The following is a 16,749-nucleotide window of genomic DNA, read 5'->3' on the forward strand; positions in this document are numbered from 1 at the left end:
ATCGTGGGACGGATATTTTTTAAAAAAATGCATATTAGAAGAAAAAACAGTGTTTTTAGAGCTATACAGATTCTCGCAAACTATTTAGTTAAAAGTTACTTCTTGAAAATCACAAAAATAGGATTTTAAGATACTTGATATACCTAAAAAAATTTAAAAATTCTTTTAAGTTTAAAACGTGTAAAAACTTTTTGTGTCTATGAAATTTAGTGTCTATGAAAATGATCTCAACTGATACAATTATGTGTGAAAACCAGTTTACCAATTATGAATGATAAAACTATTTTAAATGAATGAAAAATAATGTTTTTTGCTTAAGTTTGCATTTAATTTTATATCATAAGAATTAGGATAGCTTCAAAATGTGAGAAGATGAATGTTTGTTTTTTTTCTAAAATATTTTTCTTTCTAATTTAACATTCAACTCTAGGAGTAAATGATTGGTGGCATCGTCTTTAGTCTGCAACTGCAACGTGATGTTGTATCGTCAAAAAGAACTCCGAAATAAGAGCCTGACACAAATATTTTGAATCGATTTTAATCTATTTATTTGTTTTGTTAATTTTTTTGTTTTGATGTTTTTTTCATGTTTCCTTATTTGACCTTTTCCGCTTTTGGTGCAGATGTTTGCCCGGTCATTGAGAGAGGTTTTACTGGTATTTTCTGAAGATTTTCTTCAACAAAATTGCGTGCCTCCCGAAAACGGTCGTAAATAGAGGTGGTCTTTCCTGGAGGTTTCACTGTATTAAAATCCTACAAAATGGTTTCAAAATTCCTGGTATTAAAGCTTGAAAAAAGTTATTAACATCCTCCCCTTATTTGGTCGAACCGAGCTTCAAATAGGTAAAAACGACATAATTTCTAAAAGTTTCATGCATGACCTTCCAAATTGTGCCTACAGTTTTGTCATCTACAAAAACATTTGTTGCTGAAAGAAAGATTATTCACATAGAGTTAGCATACGAGAAGCATTTCCATATTCTCGTTTTCCTGTAATTTGATAACGAAATAGTTTGACCTTTTCTTGCTCCTGTTTATTAATTCAATTAAATAAAAATTTTGTTTTTATAGGTTCTAGATATAGACTGGTATCCAATAGCGAGAGATTGTTCAGTTTATGCAGTCACTGTTATAACTCTTATCTGGATCATCGAAGACAACATTGTCGAATGGTAGTATATATATATATATATATATATATATATATATATATATATATATATATATATATATATATATATATATATATATATATATATATATATATATATATACCTTTTTTATTTTTATGCTTCAACTAATCTTTTTATGTTATTCCTTTATCTAAATATTTTTCTTAATTTATTATTCAAAACTAAACAATCTTTCTCACACTTTAATATTCACCTCCTGTCTCTTTATCTATTTTTGACTTCAAGTTATGCATGAATTAACATTTTATAACTTTCCCTTTATGAACCTAAGGAAAGAATTATTTTCCCTCAGCCTTTTAACAGACCAACTATAATTATTAATGTTTCCCTTTTTCCCTGAGACCTGAAACAATAGAGAGAAGAAACTTGTACTATTTTCTTAAAACATCCATTTCAAATTACCAACTATATTCTTTATCATCAGGAAAATCACATTTCCTCATTCAATCAATATATTTTTTTTTATGAAACTCAAATTTCTCTTTAACTTTCTTATTTTGGTAATAATTAAGAATATTCAATTAAAAAATACATCAGGGTTGGGAATACCAAGCAATGGCCCTTAAACTCAAAATAAATATCAGATAAGTTAATACCGGGCAACAGTATTTTACCTTTAACACCAGTGCACGAAATATAGTTTTGGAGCATGCCTGGTAATGAACCTTTACCTTAAGAAATATTATTGTGAGGAATACTGAGCAATGGCTCCCATAAATGATCAATTCGAAAATTCGAACTATTAATTATAAATTGGGATTTCTATGCTTTTTATTAAATAAAAAAAAATGAGTATGCTTGTCGCACCAAAGAGATTACTTTCATCTGAAAAGTATTAATGAAACATTATCAGATTAATTAAAATTAATCAAGTTAAAAGTAATTCAAGTAATCAGAGTATAATGAATAATAATTTTTCATACTTTGCCAAATTATCATCTGATTATGCTTAGGCAATGTGAGGAACATTTAATCATTTCCTACTTTGTCAGACGATTTTCGAACATTGTACAATGCCGAATTTTCCCTTTTGCCGGTGAAATACACATTTTTGAATAAATAATTTACTTTATTATGAAGTGAATAGAGCTAAAATTGAATCTATTTTTTTCACTTGTTACTCTTTAAACAATTTATTAACTTTAAGTTTTAATTGAATCACGTATTTTCTTAGGTGGGAATCTCTTGTGCTGCTTTTCATATTTTTCGTGTATCTCATCATTATGGGTTTCAATAGAAGGGTAGAGAAAGCCTCTCGGAATATGGTAAATAAAATATTTCAATTTTTCCTCAACTTGAGTTTAACTTAATCTTTTGAAGAATTTGTTTTGAAACAGAGAAGTGAAAAAAAAAAAGGATTTTTATCGTTTTGAGCAGATTAAAATTTGTGGAGAAATTTCTTCGAATTTCTCATCGCTTTTTACGAAGAAATACAAACATGTAGCATACATGTGGGTAACCAAAACAGCGACTCATTTTGTTCCTCTCAAATCTCAGTGCGCTGCCGCCGAAGCACTGATTCATCGGATTTTTGAGACATATAATGGGGGAATGTGTGAAGTGGGAGTAGAATTGGGGAAAGAGGGGTTGCCACGCACCAAATAGTAAAGTCATGAGTGGGAAAGCAGTCGATTGAACATATGATGAAATCTTTAGGAAATTAAACATAATTGAGATTAGACTAGATGAGAGTATAATAATATTTACGAGGGTCAGAATAATATTAAAATTTAAGCTGGTGTAATAAAATAGAAAATAATAGAGAAAATCTATACAACCAACTACACATTTACACGAGATTGACAAAAATCCATCGACGACAAAGGAAAGGTTATATAAGCGATTAAGCGATAGACAATCCGTCAACTACCTTATCTGTGACTTTTTCATAGTGGTCCCCAGGCGTCCTGGTAAGGTAATACCACTCGTTTCTGGGTTGCCCATCGCACTAAAGTTACCAATTTATCGTTCTCACGGCAACGACTCATTTAGATACAAAACTCTCCACTGTGTGCTCTAAATTTTTAGTTGGACTCAGTGCACAACCTGATTATTCATTCTTCTACTCAAAAATCAGTTTTCCATAGTTCATTAAACCTGCTAACTCTTACATTCATAAAAGTGTTTTCCTAGCACTAATAAAATGCCAATTGCAGTGACATTATAAAAAGACATTCATACGACTTTTGAATGTCTGTTGACAATGTTTGTTTAATGTTTATTGTTTTAGAGGACTATGGAACACTTAGCAGAATAGCAGCCCTGATATAAGTACGTTTAAACTCCCGTGATAGAATCGCGGTGTCACGGCAACAGTGTCGCAGAACGTTACAGAGTTCTTGTAGAAAGATTTTCCTTTAGGGAAGTAAAAATTTTGAGTCTTCTTCTCTGCAGAAATTTACACGCAAAATTCAAATTAAGCATTTAAATAATCACTTTTAGAACCGCTTACGCCGATACATCTTAGTGTTTCGATTTGTTAATATTGATTTTCAGGTGATTTTTAAATATCCCGATATATTTCAAATAACTTGGAAAATTCGAATCGCACATTTGAGTATTTACTTTTTAAGGCAATGATTATATCGATTTTATTTTAGCAGTTATAGCTACTGATTACCAATTAATTTTCAAAATCCGATATTTTCTGTACGATATTATTTTTTACTACTGAATATCGAAAAGAAACACGCATTAGAGTCACTCCTTTTCGAAGAATCGCATGATTTCATCGTCGATTTTATTTTAGGTAATTACTACTCCGCGGATTTTATGATTTTTATTTATTTTTTTAATGCGATGATGATTTACGAAATGCGAAAAAGAAAATAATCAGTGCTCCCGACAAAATACGAGAATATCACCCATAAAATTAGAATAAAAAAAATTGCCTATTCAATTAAAAAAAATATTTATAGTTTTCTTTCTTATTTATAAGCACAGAAATTTAGTTACTTTAAATTAACACATACATATATTTTTTATTATTAAAAGTATCTAAAAATATTAATTTTGTCTCAGACAGCTGGAAAAAAGTCCGTCTTTCGGATTTAAACTAATGAAATGTTGCGTCAATTAGAAATCAATTTAAATTAAATTTGTTTACATACTTTCAACTGTGAACGTCATATGACGTCCTTCGATAACCGACTGTAATTAACGATGTATTGTTCATTCAGTCATTCTTGCCAATTTTTTTTTTCTTTTAAGAAGTGATTTTCCGAAATGATAGTTAATTATACATAGCTGCCAACCCAGAAGTTTTAGTTTCTCAAAATATTTCAAACAGTTGACAAATAAAACTTAATTTGTTTAATTGTGCCCACACTGAACAATTTCTATGCACAATTGAGAGGTTTTATCTTTAAGTTGTTTGCAGCTACTTCAGAAAAAAATCACTATAAATTTAATTAATTAAATTAATAATAAAATGTTGAATCAAATTATTTACTACCACTCTTAATATTAATTATGTTCTTATCTTACTATGCATTAACCAGGGTTCGTATGCACCTGCAAAAAATTAATAGCTGCTATCAATTTTGTTATAAAGAAGCTGAAAATGTCTTAATATTACCTCTCACTATCGAAATAAAATTACATTTCTGCCACCTTCGGATCTATAACTATTTACTTAGAGAAAATAAAATATCCTGGCATCTGCAAGCTAGCTCCTGATATGACAGCCTAGTTCAGGCTAGTGCAGTCCCAACTATGGTTTCCATCTGACTCGATCAGAGACTTTCTTCATTTATTGATGGCCATGGTTTTAAGATCTTTTTCAACAGAGTCAATCCCTCCGGTGTTTGGTCTTGCCCTTTTTTGGTTGCCAGTAAGCATTCTGAAAGTCATCTTCTGCACCATCATCCTTTCTATAGATGTGATCTAACCATCTTATTCTCTAGGATAAAATAACTGAAATTATGTTTGACTGCTTAAGTTTTCTGTACAATTCCTAATTGTACTGAATCCGCCGAAAATCGTCTTCCTTAACAGCTCTATAGATGGCTCTGAATATTTTTTTCCCCAAAAATAAGTAGTTTAATTCCGTAATACATGCGCAAATTCTGTCGTAATAAAGATAGCAATCGTTGTAAAAATAAATAACGCTGATTAAACACACAGAGATGCCAACTTGCTTCGGAGAGCAAATATATATTTTAAAGTGGTAGTTTATCAATTGTGATTCTTGGTTTAATAAATTCAATTCAATAGATTTTTATCCACCACTATTTCTAAATAATTCGTAGGCTTATATAATTCACCAGTTTAAAGTTATAATATCATGCTATACCTTTTAAAAAGCAAGCAAAAATAGTCAAATGTTTGCAAAATTTACTTTGTAATTATTTACCGTTTTTTTTTAATTATTTTGACGTGTCCGGAGAAGTTGGCATCTCTGAACACAGGTTTAAATTTTGAAATACCATTAAAGTCTCACAAATGTATCCGTATTTTAGTTACATTTCAAAATTTGAGAAGCACAAAATTTTATAGTACAAAAATTTTACCTTATTGTTGAGGAATTTTGAACGAACGTGAATTCACACTTGATCAAGATAGAGATTTTTAAACCTCATAAAATATAAGAAACCATGCTTGCTTTAATTAACTACGAAATAATAGAGGGGGGCGCAACGAAAGCGTCAGCTAAATGATATTTTTTCCGCAAAATATAAATAGTATAACGGTTATAGTTTTGAATAGTTTACACTAAAAAAAGCAAACATGTAACTACCAGTTCTGTATCTTTTCCATGTAAGTATCATTCTCTAACTGTTGAATATCTCGTAACTTTTATAATAGAAAGGCGATTTTACTTACTATGATACAGTAATATATATATATATATATATATATATATATATATATATATATATATATATATATATATATATATATATATATATATATATATATATATATATATATATATATATATATATATATATATATATATATACGTATATATATATATATATATACGTATATATATATATATATATATTATTATTATTATTATTAATAATAATAATAATTAATCATTGTTCTTGTCTAGTGCAATGGAGAAACCTGGTGCGTTTGTTGCAGGGAAGATGAAAACGCATGTTTGCTCTCAGGAAAAACAATAATTCCGGAGATTGATGAAGTTGCACGAACCGCAAGTTTTTCAAATCGGGACAGTTTCAGCGTGGAAATCACACCTAGCAGAACGAATTCGATATTAAAAAACTATCCTTCAGAAATAATGGGTTGGTTCACTTTTTTTTTATTTTTAACAAAAATATATATACGTAAGTATTTGCTAAGTACTGAACATACAGGTTTGGTCCGCACCTAAGAAAACTTAAAAAGAAGTAGTAATATTAGGACTATAGGAAAGTTCTGTTCGTGAAAGTACACGAATCCTTTTACAATAATGCAAGAAGTTCTTTTCTAAAAGAACCCCTTGTAATAGTTCTTTTACAAGAGAACTTCTTGCAATACCCTTCTTCTGAAAAGAAGAAGGATATTTACCCTTTTGACGCAGTTGGGACACCGGTGTCCCTTTAATATACATTTTTCCTGATGCTCTAATTGCAAGATAAAATATATTTTGGTAATTTTTCGTTATAAAAATTATCTAATAGTTACTTAAAAAATCTGCTGAAATCTTATCGAAATAAGATTTGTACTAAATTATATTTAAAAAATAATAGTTTAAAAAAATGCCCTTCATAATAAAAAATTATTCAATAATTGATTTTGTAAATTAATAACCGATCTAAATAACTGAAAATAAGTGGAAATTTGAAATATTATTGTTTAGAATTGAGCCGTGTTTGGAAGATATAACGAACATTTAACGGTTTAATAGACTCTGGTGTATACTGTATACCATAACCACAAATTATTAAAATGCTAAATACAACATTTTTTTACTTATTTTGACCTAAATTAGTAAAAAATTCTGTGTCAAAGGGTTAACTAAATGGTAATGTTCAAGCTGAAAGAAACACAGCATGTATGGTACAGAAGAGCATGTGCATATATTTTCAAAAAAATTTTACCAAAAGTATTCAATAGAATTAAGCGATTCATCTGACATGTACATTTTTATTTTATTACCATCGTTGAGCTGCTGACCCGATTTTGGATTTACGACTACCACAGTTCAACTCCGTAACCTTGTAATTTTGAAGCCAATCCAGAAGACAAGGGGACACCTGGATCAAGTATTGGGAGAAATTAGCCTTCATGGAGGACTTTTTGATGGAACTAACCCTCATTTGCGTTACATAGAGAGGAAAGCAACGAAAACCTTTCACCGTTAGTCTGACAGCATGCGGACTTTAACCCATCAACTGGGGATATTTTACGTCAACAGTGTTGTTGATGTGAGCCGGGGGCGTATTTGTATCGACCAGCCACTACTGGGATTCGAACCCTACTCATCTAATTTTTTAATCAGCTTCTTAATGGTCACGGAGAGTTTGGGATCTACCAGAAAAGATCCTTTAAAAAAAATAGCATTATGTCAATATTGTGGAGCAAGGTGAGACCTTGTTCACCTCATTTAAGATTGTCCAAGGTCGCGGGCAGCGACTTTACACATTGTCGACTCCCGGGCACTTCCTTGGCACCGTATTTTGAAATTCGCCAATGTTACATTCGCCAAGTCGGGTTTCAAATTTTCTAGCGAAAATCTTCGAATATTAAATTCGCGCATGTTTCACTTGCGACATACGATTTAAAAAACGCATGAGTGAACATGATGTGTGAATAAATTTAGCTGCTTTAAAAGTTTTTGTGTATTATCATTCTCTTTTTATTCGGACTTCCTGAAACACATATTTATTTCTTACTTTTTATATCCTTTTTAGGATAAAGTTTTGTTGTGGGTGTAGGATATATGAGTAGAATATAGCTTTATAATTATTTTTATAAATTTATTGCAAATAATTTATGGTGTCTTTATCAAGCATGTGGACGCAATATTCAATAATGCAGCAGGGTTTTGTACCTTATTGTTTAGTTTTTAAAACCTTTAATTTAAGTAACTACACAATTTATGAGTTTTAAGCATTTTCATTTTATATACGTGTAATGATGTGGAGATTGTTGCTATCAGCTTTTTACATGAATTTATTCTTTTTTACTTTTCTGACATTGATATCTATGATTAAATTTGATGTAATGATTCCCATTTGCAGTGCGAATAATATTTGCTTCCAAACAATTGCACTTAGATTTGATACTTTTTTGTAAATGTTATGTCCCAAACGATAAATTCCTTCATACGTATTAGCCAACTCCACAGCTTTGGTAGCCAGGACTTAAAAATTTGTAGCAGTTAAAGTGTATTTATGAGGTGAACACAATTTTGATTAAAGAAAACTTTTTATGATTTGCAAAATAAAAATATAATGTAAACAGTAAGCATCAACTTTGACATTCTCATATCATAACTCATATCATATAAGGACAATCTGTTTATTTATTTCTGATTCATTAAAGACAAGATATTAAGTCAAATAAGAGAATCTTAACAATTTTTAAATTTAATAATTTACTTTAAATAAAGAAAGTAGTTTTAAAGCAATATGGTTGAAAGACTGAGGACTTACACTTTTCTCAAAAAAATTCATCGATGTTATGATAATAAAACAAAACTCTTGCGATCTCAGCGAAAGTAAGATTTTTATTACCAAATAAGAAACAATTATTACCATTCTGCAAGGAACAAATAAAATAAAATAGGTCATACAGTTTTCAGACACACAGACTGCATGACAATGTAAGAATAAATGTTTGAACTTTTAAAGCAAATTACATACAATAAAAGCTATTGTGTGAAAAAAAATTAAAAAACAAGTTGTTACAAATGAGACTATTGTATGATTCCAGAAACTTAAAAATTCTTTTGGAATTTTAAAGACTAATGAATACTATTAAATAATAACAGAAAAGTTTTCTGTGTCTCTTTTGTCTCATTTTTGAAGCAGAATATAAATTAAAATACACATTTCACTTTTACTGATCCTGCTTTTCTCTGAATCGTTCTTATTAAAAAAGATGAATCGTGTTAAATTACGTTACATTAAATTAGTAAATGTGTTTTCGCACTTAGGAGGAAAAAAGGCCTAATTTTAGATTGACAATAAATGTAATAATTTTCATAGTATTTTTTCCATATCTTATTTAGAAGCCCAAAAATTGAATAAAGAAATTATAAAATATACATACCAATTGTTGAGTTATAGAATCTAATGAGCTAAAGTTGTTATAAAATTATGAATAAAAAAGTTACAAGATGGATAAGTTATGAAATTAATGAAGCATAGAATGAAAGGATAAATATATGTAGCAAAATATATGATAAAATTAATTAGGAAACAATTAAAACAGAGGTGAGTAATTTCAGATATATACAAATAATAGTGATAGAAGCAAGAAAAATGGAAAATATCGGAATTTTATCTGACAAACTTAAGAAACATTAAAAAAAGTTGAGCAACCACAACTTTAAGTTTTAATAAATATGATTTGATGTTATGAAAAATAAATTAACTATACGAAAATAGTAGTGAATATGTCATAGATTTGTTTCTTTATGTCATGGCTTTACTAAAAATATTTTTTCTCTTTGTTTTCATAATAGCACGCATTTTACAGAAAATATTTGAACAAATTTAATGAAAATATTTTCAAATTTTTTTAAGGACTCTCTTATGAAGAAAATATTGTCAATCAAAAGTTGTTCAGTATAAAATATATGCAATTTTTTTAAGATATTGTAAGCATTTTGAAGAATACATATTTTTTCCAAAATAGAAACAATTGAAAACACATGGTAAAAATGAAGGAAATAAAAATAATTATTTTTCAAACTGCGTACATTTTTTTTTAATACTTTTATCTTCAAAAATATGTACACTTAATAATGTGATGATTTATATAGGGGATTATTTTTTTAAACTTTGTTTATTAATTGAGATGTTCAAAAGAAATTGATTATTCTGAAGATATAAATATTTTATTACTCCAGATTTTTATTTAATTTACGAGAATAGTTTCTATTTGAAAATTTTTTTAACCGAAATATGTATGTAATTAACTGAAATAATTGTGTGTATGTAACTTTTTCTTTATAGAAGGACGAAGTATTTTGATCTCGTTATTTGAATTTTTCTAGTCTTAAACGAGGATAAAATTTTAACTTAATTCAACAAGCAACTTTTAAAAATATCCATGAGCGCGAAGATTCGTTTCTGACTTTTGCGAGTGCTGTATTGCGGCGAGCGTAGGGTTGCCTCTGAGTGAGGGTTACTAGATAAGGCGGTGAAACAGTTGACAAATAAAACCGCGGCGAGTGGAGGTGCTCGGGAGTCGACAATGTGTAAAGTCGCTTCCGGGCAGGCGCTTCGTGGTCCATGTGAACAACAATCAAGACGAACATCTTGAAACGAAGCACGCTATACTGGCTCGGGAGGAAAATTGCGATCAACATCATTAAACAAACTCTTGACGATATTTTAGCCCCTGACTAGCTTACTCTGGTCATTACAACATAATAAAACATGCCATCTGATTTATTTTTTTTTTTACCGAATGACTTTTAGCTTTTACTACTGTTTTAACCCCTTGGACTTTTAATCAACTGGATTTTAGCTTTCAAGGATTTATCCCACAGTGATTTTGTATTGGCCATTTACACCGTTGCTTTTAGCTTGCTTTGTTCTAATATTTTTTTTTTAACAGTTTTAACTTCTAAATTTTTCATGTAATTTTTTCAGTTGAATTTGGAGCCATTACCTTAACAAATGTAACCATTAATTACCTTAACAAATGTTACAAACCATTAGAATTGCTTTTGAACGTTTAGAACCACTATTCTTTGAGCAACTAAAAGCTGATTTATGTCCCTTCTTTTAGAATGTAAAGTCTTAGGTAGCACTTGAGAATGTCCTACCTGACTAAAACTTCTAATCGAAATTCGTTGTTCCGGAAAGGATTAAATTAATACTTCTAGAATAAGAAAAATCAAAATCTTGTCTTACAAGTGAAATTTCTGAATTTTACTCGACTGTCAACTAGCAGGAATATATTTTATTTGAATATTTCAGACGAGATTGGAAGGAATGGCAGTAGCTCTCTGTGCACCTTACCTGTGGGAGGTCCCATAAATTTTGCCTGCTGGATAATCATGTATCCAGCGAAACTACTTTTCTACATCACAATACCTGACAGTAGTAACCCTAGGTTGTACAAATTTTTTCCCGTAACATTCTTCATGGCAGTTCTATGGATTGGAGTTCTCTCTTATTTGGCTGTCTGGATGGTCACAGTAATTGGTATGTTATCTAATTTAATTATTTTGTATTTCAAATTTTATTTCACCAACCGAATTCATTAGAACCGGAACATGGAACATGATCAATTAAGAATGAAAGTGCAAAAATTGACTCCTATTCAGAGATTTTATGTTATTTCATGCCTAAACTATATTTTATAACAAAACAAAAAGAGATGGAGGCCAAAGAAATTATGGAGTTATTAGATTAAATTATTGTTAAAATATATATATACATTTTTTTTATTCGGTTTATATCTTCGCAAAATGCAGTTTTACATTTGGCTTCAAATTTGTTTTTAGTAAGTGCGAATTCAAGGTTTGATCCTGGCTACCAACCCCAAGGTTGAAACGGGCTACGAAAAAGGCAAAAATTGGTGTCTTAAATAGTGGCGATAAATTTCAAAAAAGATTAAAATTAACAACTTAAGTTTATTCGCTAACGTTGCTGCCACTACCAAAATTATTTCTCAACGGCTGTACAAGTTATCAGCTATGTAAGTTATAAATATTTTCCCTATGTTCAATATAATTTTGTTGCTTTATAAAATTTAAAATGAAGCGAATAAACAGTTCTCAAGTATTTACATTTTTATGAAAAAAAAATTTCTTCAAAAATATGTTTATTTTTTCCAAAAATAAAATAAATTATTTTAATAGCAATTTTTTTCGAGGATTATTCAACCGGGGTATTTCAAATTGTACTACATATAAAAATTACACAGTTCAAGTAAGCTTCGATGTAAACATAATCTTTCAAAAACCATTTACTCTGATAAATAAATAAAAATAATAATTTAATAACTTAAAAATCTTTTTCAGGTTATACATTTTCCATTCCCGATTCCATATCTGGTCTCACTGTTTTAGCCATAGGTACAAGTGTTCCGGAAGTCATTACCAGTATAATCGTTGCAAAAAATGGTAAGAATTATTTTCATTTAGTGTGACATTTAATTCACTAATAATTTTTAAAGTAACTTAAACTACTTTTTAAAAAAAATAATTGCAATTAAAAATTTTTTGTTAAAAAAATTCAATATATATCGGCGCATATTCCACACACAGCGTGCCATTTAAAAACCGTATTCACTAGCTAGCATGGTTTTTTGCTAATCATTTATAAACCTTGATAGGTTATTGTGATAAAGGTTGCTGTTGCATTAAAATCAACCTTAAAATGGTATCTGGTTATGCACTAGAAGATGAATCCTCGTGGTTTAGTGAAAACGGTACAAAATATGTGAAAAACGTGAATTGCTAAGTAGTAGAGCAAAATAAATGAGATACAAATAGACGCCTTGTGGAGACTAATGCTAAGAAAAGAATGCTTAAACCTGTTTTTGGAAGACTCCGTCACCATATGAAATGATGCATTTTTGCTAATACTATGCTACTTTCATAACTGCTGTGAGTTTGCTCATGACTGTTAGGTCAAGTTTAACCCATTTAAACCTAGCGCTGTCTACACTTATTCTGAAAATGGCGCAAAAAGTCAATATGGAAAAAAGCCACAGTTTTGTGGAAATGAAAGCGTTTATGGTCTAATTTTTTAATATTTCAACACTTTTTCCTATGCTGCATTATCTTGGCTCATAAGAAAATGCATTAACTGAGAATAAGAGATACTTTTTTTTTAAATGGAAAAAATGTCGCGAAATTGGTGATTTTTAAAAAAGTTAATTAACTTTTAAAATATTTAAGTTATTTGCTCATTCTAAATCCCAGATAATTCTTCACGGCAAGATGAAATATAGTTTAAAATCTTCGCTTTGCTTTAGTGTAAGACACTTAAACTATGGCTTTTTTATTTTCCTTGGCGACAGAACTTCGAAAAAAAAGCGCATTTGTCTATTTCCTATATGAATAGCGATCTGTGTGTGTGTGGGGGGGGGGGAGAGAGAATGAAGTGATGACTGGACAAATTTATATTGGGTGAACCAAAAGTTTAAATAAAAGTCTGGACATCGAAAATCTCATATTACGGTACAGAAAACCACGAACAGACAGATGCGTTTTTAAAGCTTGTTTTCTTAGAATTAATCTCCAAAACGTGTCATATCAAACTAAATTAATGATACTCAACAATTTTGCACTTACATATAGCATACCTCGAACCGTTTTCGGGTAAGAAATCAAAGTTTTCCACGAAATGGTACTGAAAGCGATTTCTTCTTGTTGTGTATAGCCAATTTTATATCCCTAGACACCAGTTTTATATCAGCAACTATTCGTTAGTTAAGAGCGTGAATTTGGACTTTACTGGTTATTACGTTTGTCCATGCATATAGCTAATACTCTAAAAATATTTTACTGGTGATATTATTTGATATTGAAATTCATAACTGCTTTGAAACTCATAGTTTAATGGGAACAGAATAAAATTAGTTACACAAAATCAGCTTTTCAAATTGTCATTATGTTACAAAATTACTGCGATTAAACAAATTCAAATTTAGGCATCCCAATTTCAAAATTTAATCTAGGTTACTCTTTTTGAGTCAGACAAAAAAATAAGTTTTTTCCCCTGCGTCTCTACAAATTCAAATTCAGGCTTCCCAATTTCAAAATTGAATAAAGGTTACACTTCTGAAATAGGAAGGAAAAAAAATTATTTTCCTGTGATTATATAAATTCAAATTTAAGCATTCTGATTTCAAAATTAAACCAGGTAACACTTCTAAACCCTTCATAAAATTATCTTGTTTTATTTTGTTTTGAGTAACAATTTTTAAGAAAACATGGCTGTAACTTTAACCCGCTCAAACTCAATTAAATGCTATATTTAAAAATCTTTTTCAGGCTATGGTAACATGTCGATAAGCAATCTTGTAGGAAGCAACACTTTTGACATCTCCTTCTGCCTAGGACTACCATGGCTTATTAAGACACTGATATCGGAAAAGAAATATCTTTTGGTGTACAGCTCCGCACTCACTTACACAACTGCAACACTCCTGCTAACACTTGTAGCTTTCGTTATTGTCTTCCAACTATCACATTGGAAGTTCAACAAGAAAGTCGGTCTCATATTCCTCATCATTTATGCTGTGTTTTTGGTTCTGTCCTGTATGTACGAATTAAATGTTTTTGGTAAAATAAATGTTCCAACATGTGATCACTAACTACTGGAAAATAATTTGCCATTTAACTGTTTTATTTGTAATGGTAATGACTGGTAATTAATAATTTAGTATAAATCTCAATTTTTACTTTTAAATTTTGGGAATATTTGTATTATCTTCTATACATTATTTTAATATTAAATAATATGGAGGGGAAAAAAACACTTTGCTGCTCAAAAAAAAAATCTATTCAAGTTTTGTACCTAGACAGATTTGATGATGCAAGAATTATACTTAAACTCAAGGATTATATTCAAGCATATTCGAAAGAACACATACACACAAGTTATTTAAAGCTATTTGCTTTTGAATGTAAAAGAATAGAAAAACTCTTCATTTGCCATAAGAAATATTTTGAAATAAACTTTCAAAAACATAGGCTTTGCAGTGGTTTAAAGAACATTTTTCAAAAAAATAATTTTTTTTGGAACTGTGTACATGTATTAGGCTACTTTTAAAAAAGGCAAACTAAAAAAAAGCATGGATGGTGAAATCGGTTGTCACAATGCAGTATGAAGATACTTGCAACAGACACATCGATACAAAGAGAAATTGTGTTGCTTTCAGTATGAAGCCACCTTAGCTCAAAATAGTTTCAAATCAATGCGTGGAGAATTTTAATAGTATTGTTGCATTAAAATCAGTATCAATTAGTGACTATTCCATCATACAAATATGTAATTAAAATTTGTAACTGAGCTTTAGATTTTCTTACTCAATTTTAAAGTAGGGTTTCAGTTATCTCGAAATGAAAACACAGTGAATATGCTCCCTAACATTTTAACACATAATTAATTTCAGTGGATGATCCCTCAATTCATTATTTAAAAATTCTACAATAATCATATAGAATTTTTATATAATGATTTGAAATATCTTCTAAAATTAGTTACACACAAAAATATTAAGGGCATATTCACTGTGTTTTCATTTTGATATATGTATATGATTACTGTATTCTTGATTGGAATCAATTATTTTTAAAATCAAATGAAAGAGATGAATTGTGAAAGATTTTAACCATACTAAATTAGTTACTGCATTTGCTTAAATAAGTGTTTGGTCCACGAATACCACCATACAAATTTGATGATATAAAGTTGTTAATTGAGTTTTTCTTTCACATAGAATGACTGAATTCCCAAAAAAGTTTAAACAACGAATCCTGTGTGTTAGGCTATATGCCTGAACCAGGCATATAATTAGCAGACAGCCCCTTTGTTTGAGCTATTGAATTTTGTCATTTCTACGAGCATAATTACTTAAAATAAAAAGATGTTGGATCGAAAATCCAAATCTTTAAATTCTTCAAATCTATTTTTTAAAAATCTACATTTGTATTCTTAGGGATGATCTGTTCCGAACACACAAAAGTCAAAAATATCAGGACAAAATATTTTTCATTAGGAAAACTACAAACTCTATAAACACAATAAAAAACCAATAAACTCATGTAATACAATTTTTACTATTTGTGGAAAACACAGCTTTATAGTGCCTAGAACAGTGTTTCCCAACGTGGGGCCCACGCCCCACTGGGGGGCAATTTGATTGTTAAGGGGGGCAATTCGGAAATTGACTGGACACGAGTTTAACCCTTTTGCTCCGGGCCACTTAAATGCAATGTTAGATTTCGGTGCCAAAATTGAAAGGAAAAAGCAAATTCTTAAATAATTGAGGCCAATAAATATTACGTGACTTAGCGATTTTTTAGGCGACAAAATGAAGTATCTGTTAACCGTTGATCGTAAAGCATTTGTGAGTTATTATCTTTGAAAAACTAAATACATTAAATGAGATACTAAATACATTAACTTCAAGGAACAAATGAAACTCTGTTTGATGCAAAAGCGAAGATATTTGGTTTCATTACTCTTATTGACCTATGTCAGAAATATATTAACAACAAAAACTTTGAACAGTTAGTTTCATTGGCTCCAAAAATGTGAAATAAATGATACCGCTTTACTTTTTATGGTCGATCATCTGAAAATTCTTTCGGCTGATTTACAAGAAACATTTTCTGATTTAAAACAAATTGATTTTCCAACACGGATGATGCAGTCAATGTTAGTCGATTTGTCTGATATATATCAAA

General features: G+C 29.7%; 1 protein-coding gene across 1 annotated transcript in view; it reads left to right on the forward strand.

Moving 5' to 3' along the window:
* The window catches only part of LOC107440290 (sodium/potassium/calcium exchanger 5), a 37,207-nt gene extending 22,535 nt beyond the window's left edge, over positions 1–14,672 (forward strand). The window contains exons 5-10 of the mRNA XM_043046591.3: positions 1,072–1,172; positions 2,368–2,458; positions 6,253–6,445; positions 11,300–11,527; positions 12,349–12,450; positions 14,329–14,672. Coding sequence (XP_042902525.2) covers positions 1,072–1,172; positions 2,368–2,458; positions 6,253–6,445; positions 11,300–11,527; positions 12,349–12,450; positions 14,329–14,651 — 1,038 coding nt within the window. The 3' untranslated portion in view covers positions 14,652–14,672. The remainder of the gene's footprint in view (positions 1–1,071; positions 1,173–2,367; positions 2,459–6,252; positions 6,446–11,299; positions 11,528–12,348; positions 12,451–14,328) is intronic.
* The last annotated feature ends 2,077 nt before the right edge of the window (positions 14,673–16,749 follow it).

This window comes from Parasteatoda tepidariorum, chromosome 6, assembly GCF_982258835.1.
Source record: "Parasteatoda tepidariorum strain Cologne lab strain chromosome 6, Ptep-v5.0, whole genome shotgun sequence".
Taxonomy (NCBI): domain Eukaryota; kingdom Metazoa; phylum Arthropoda; class Arachnida; order Araneae; family Theridiidae; genus Parasteatoda; species Parasteatoda tepidariorum.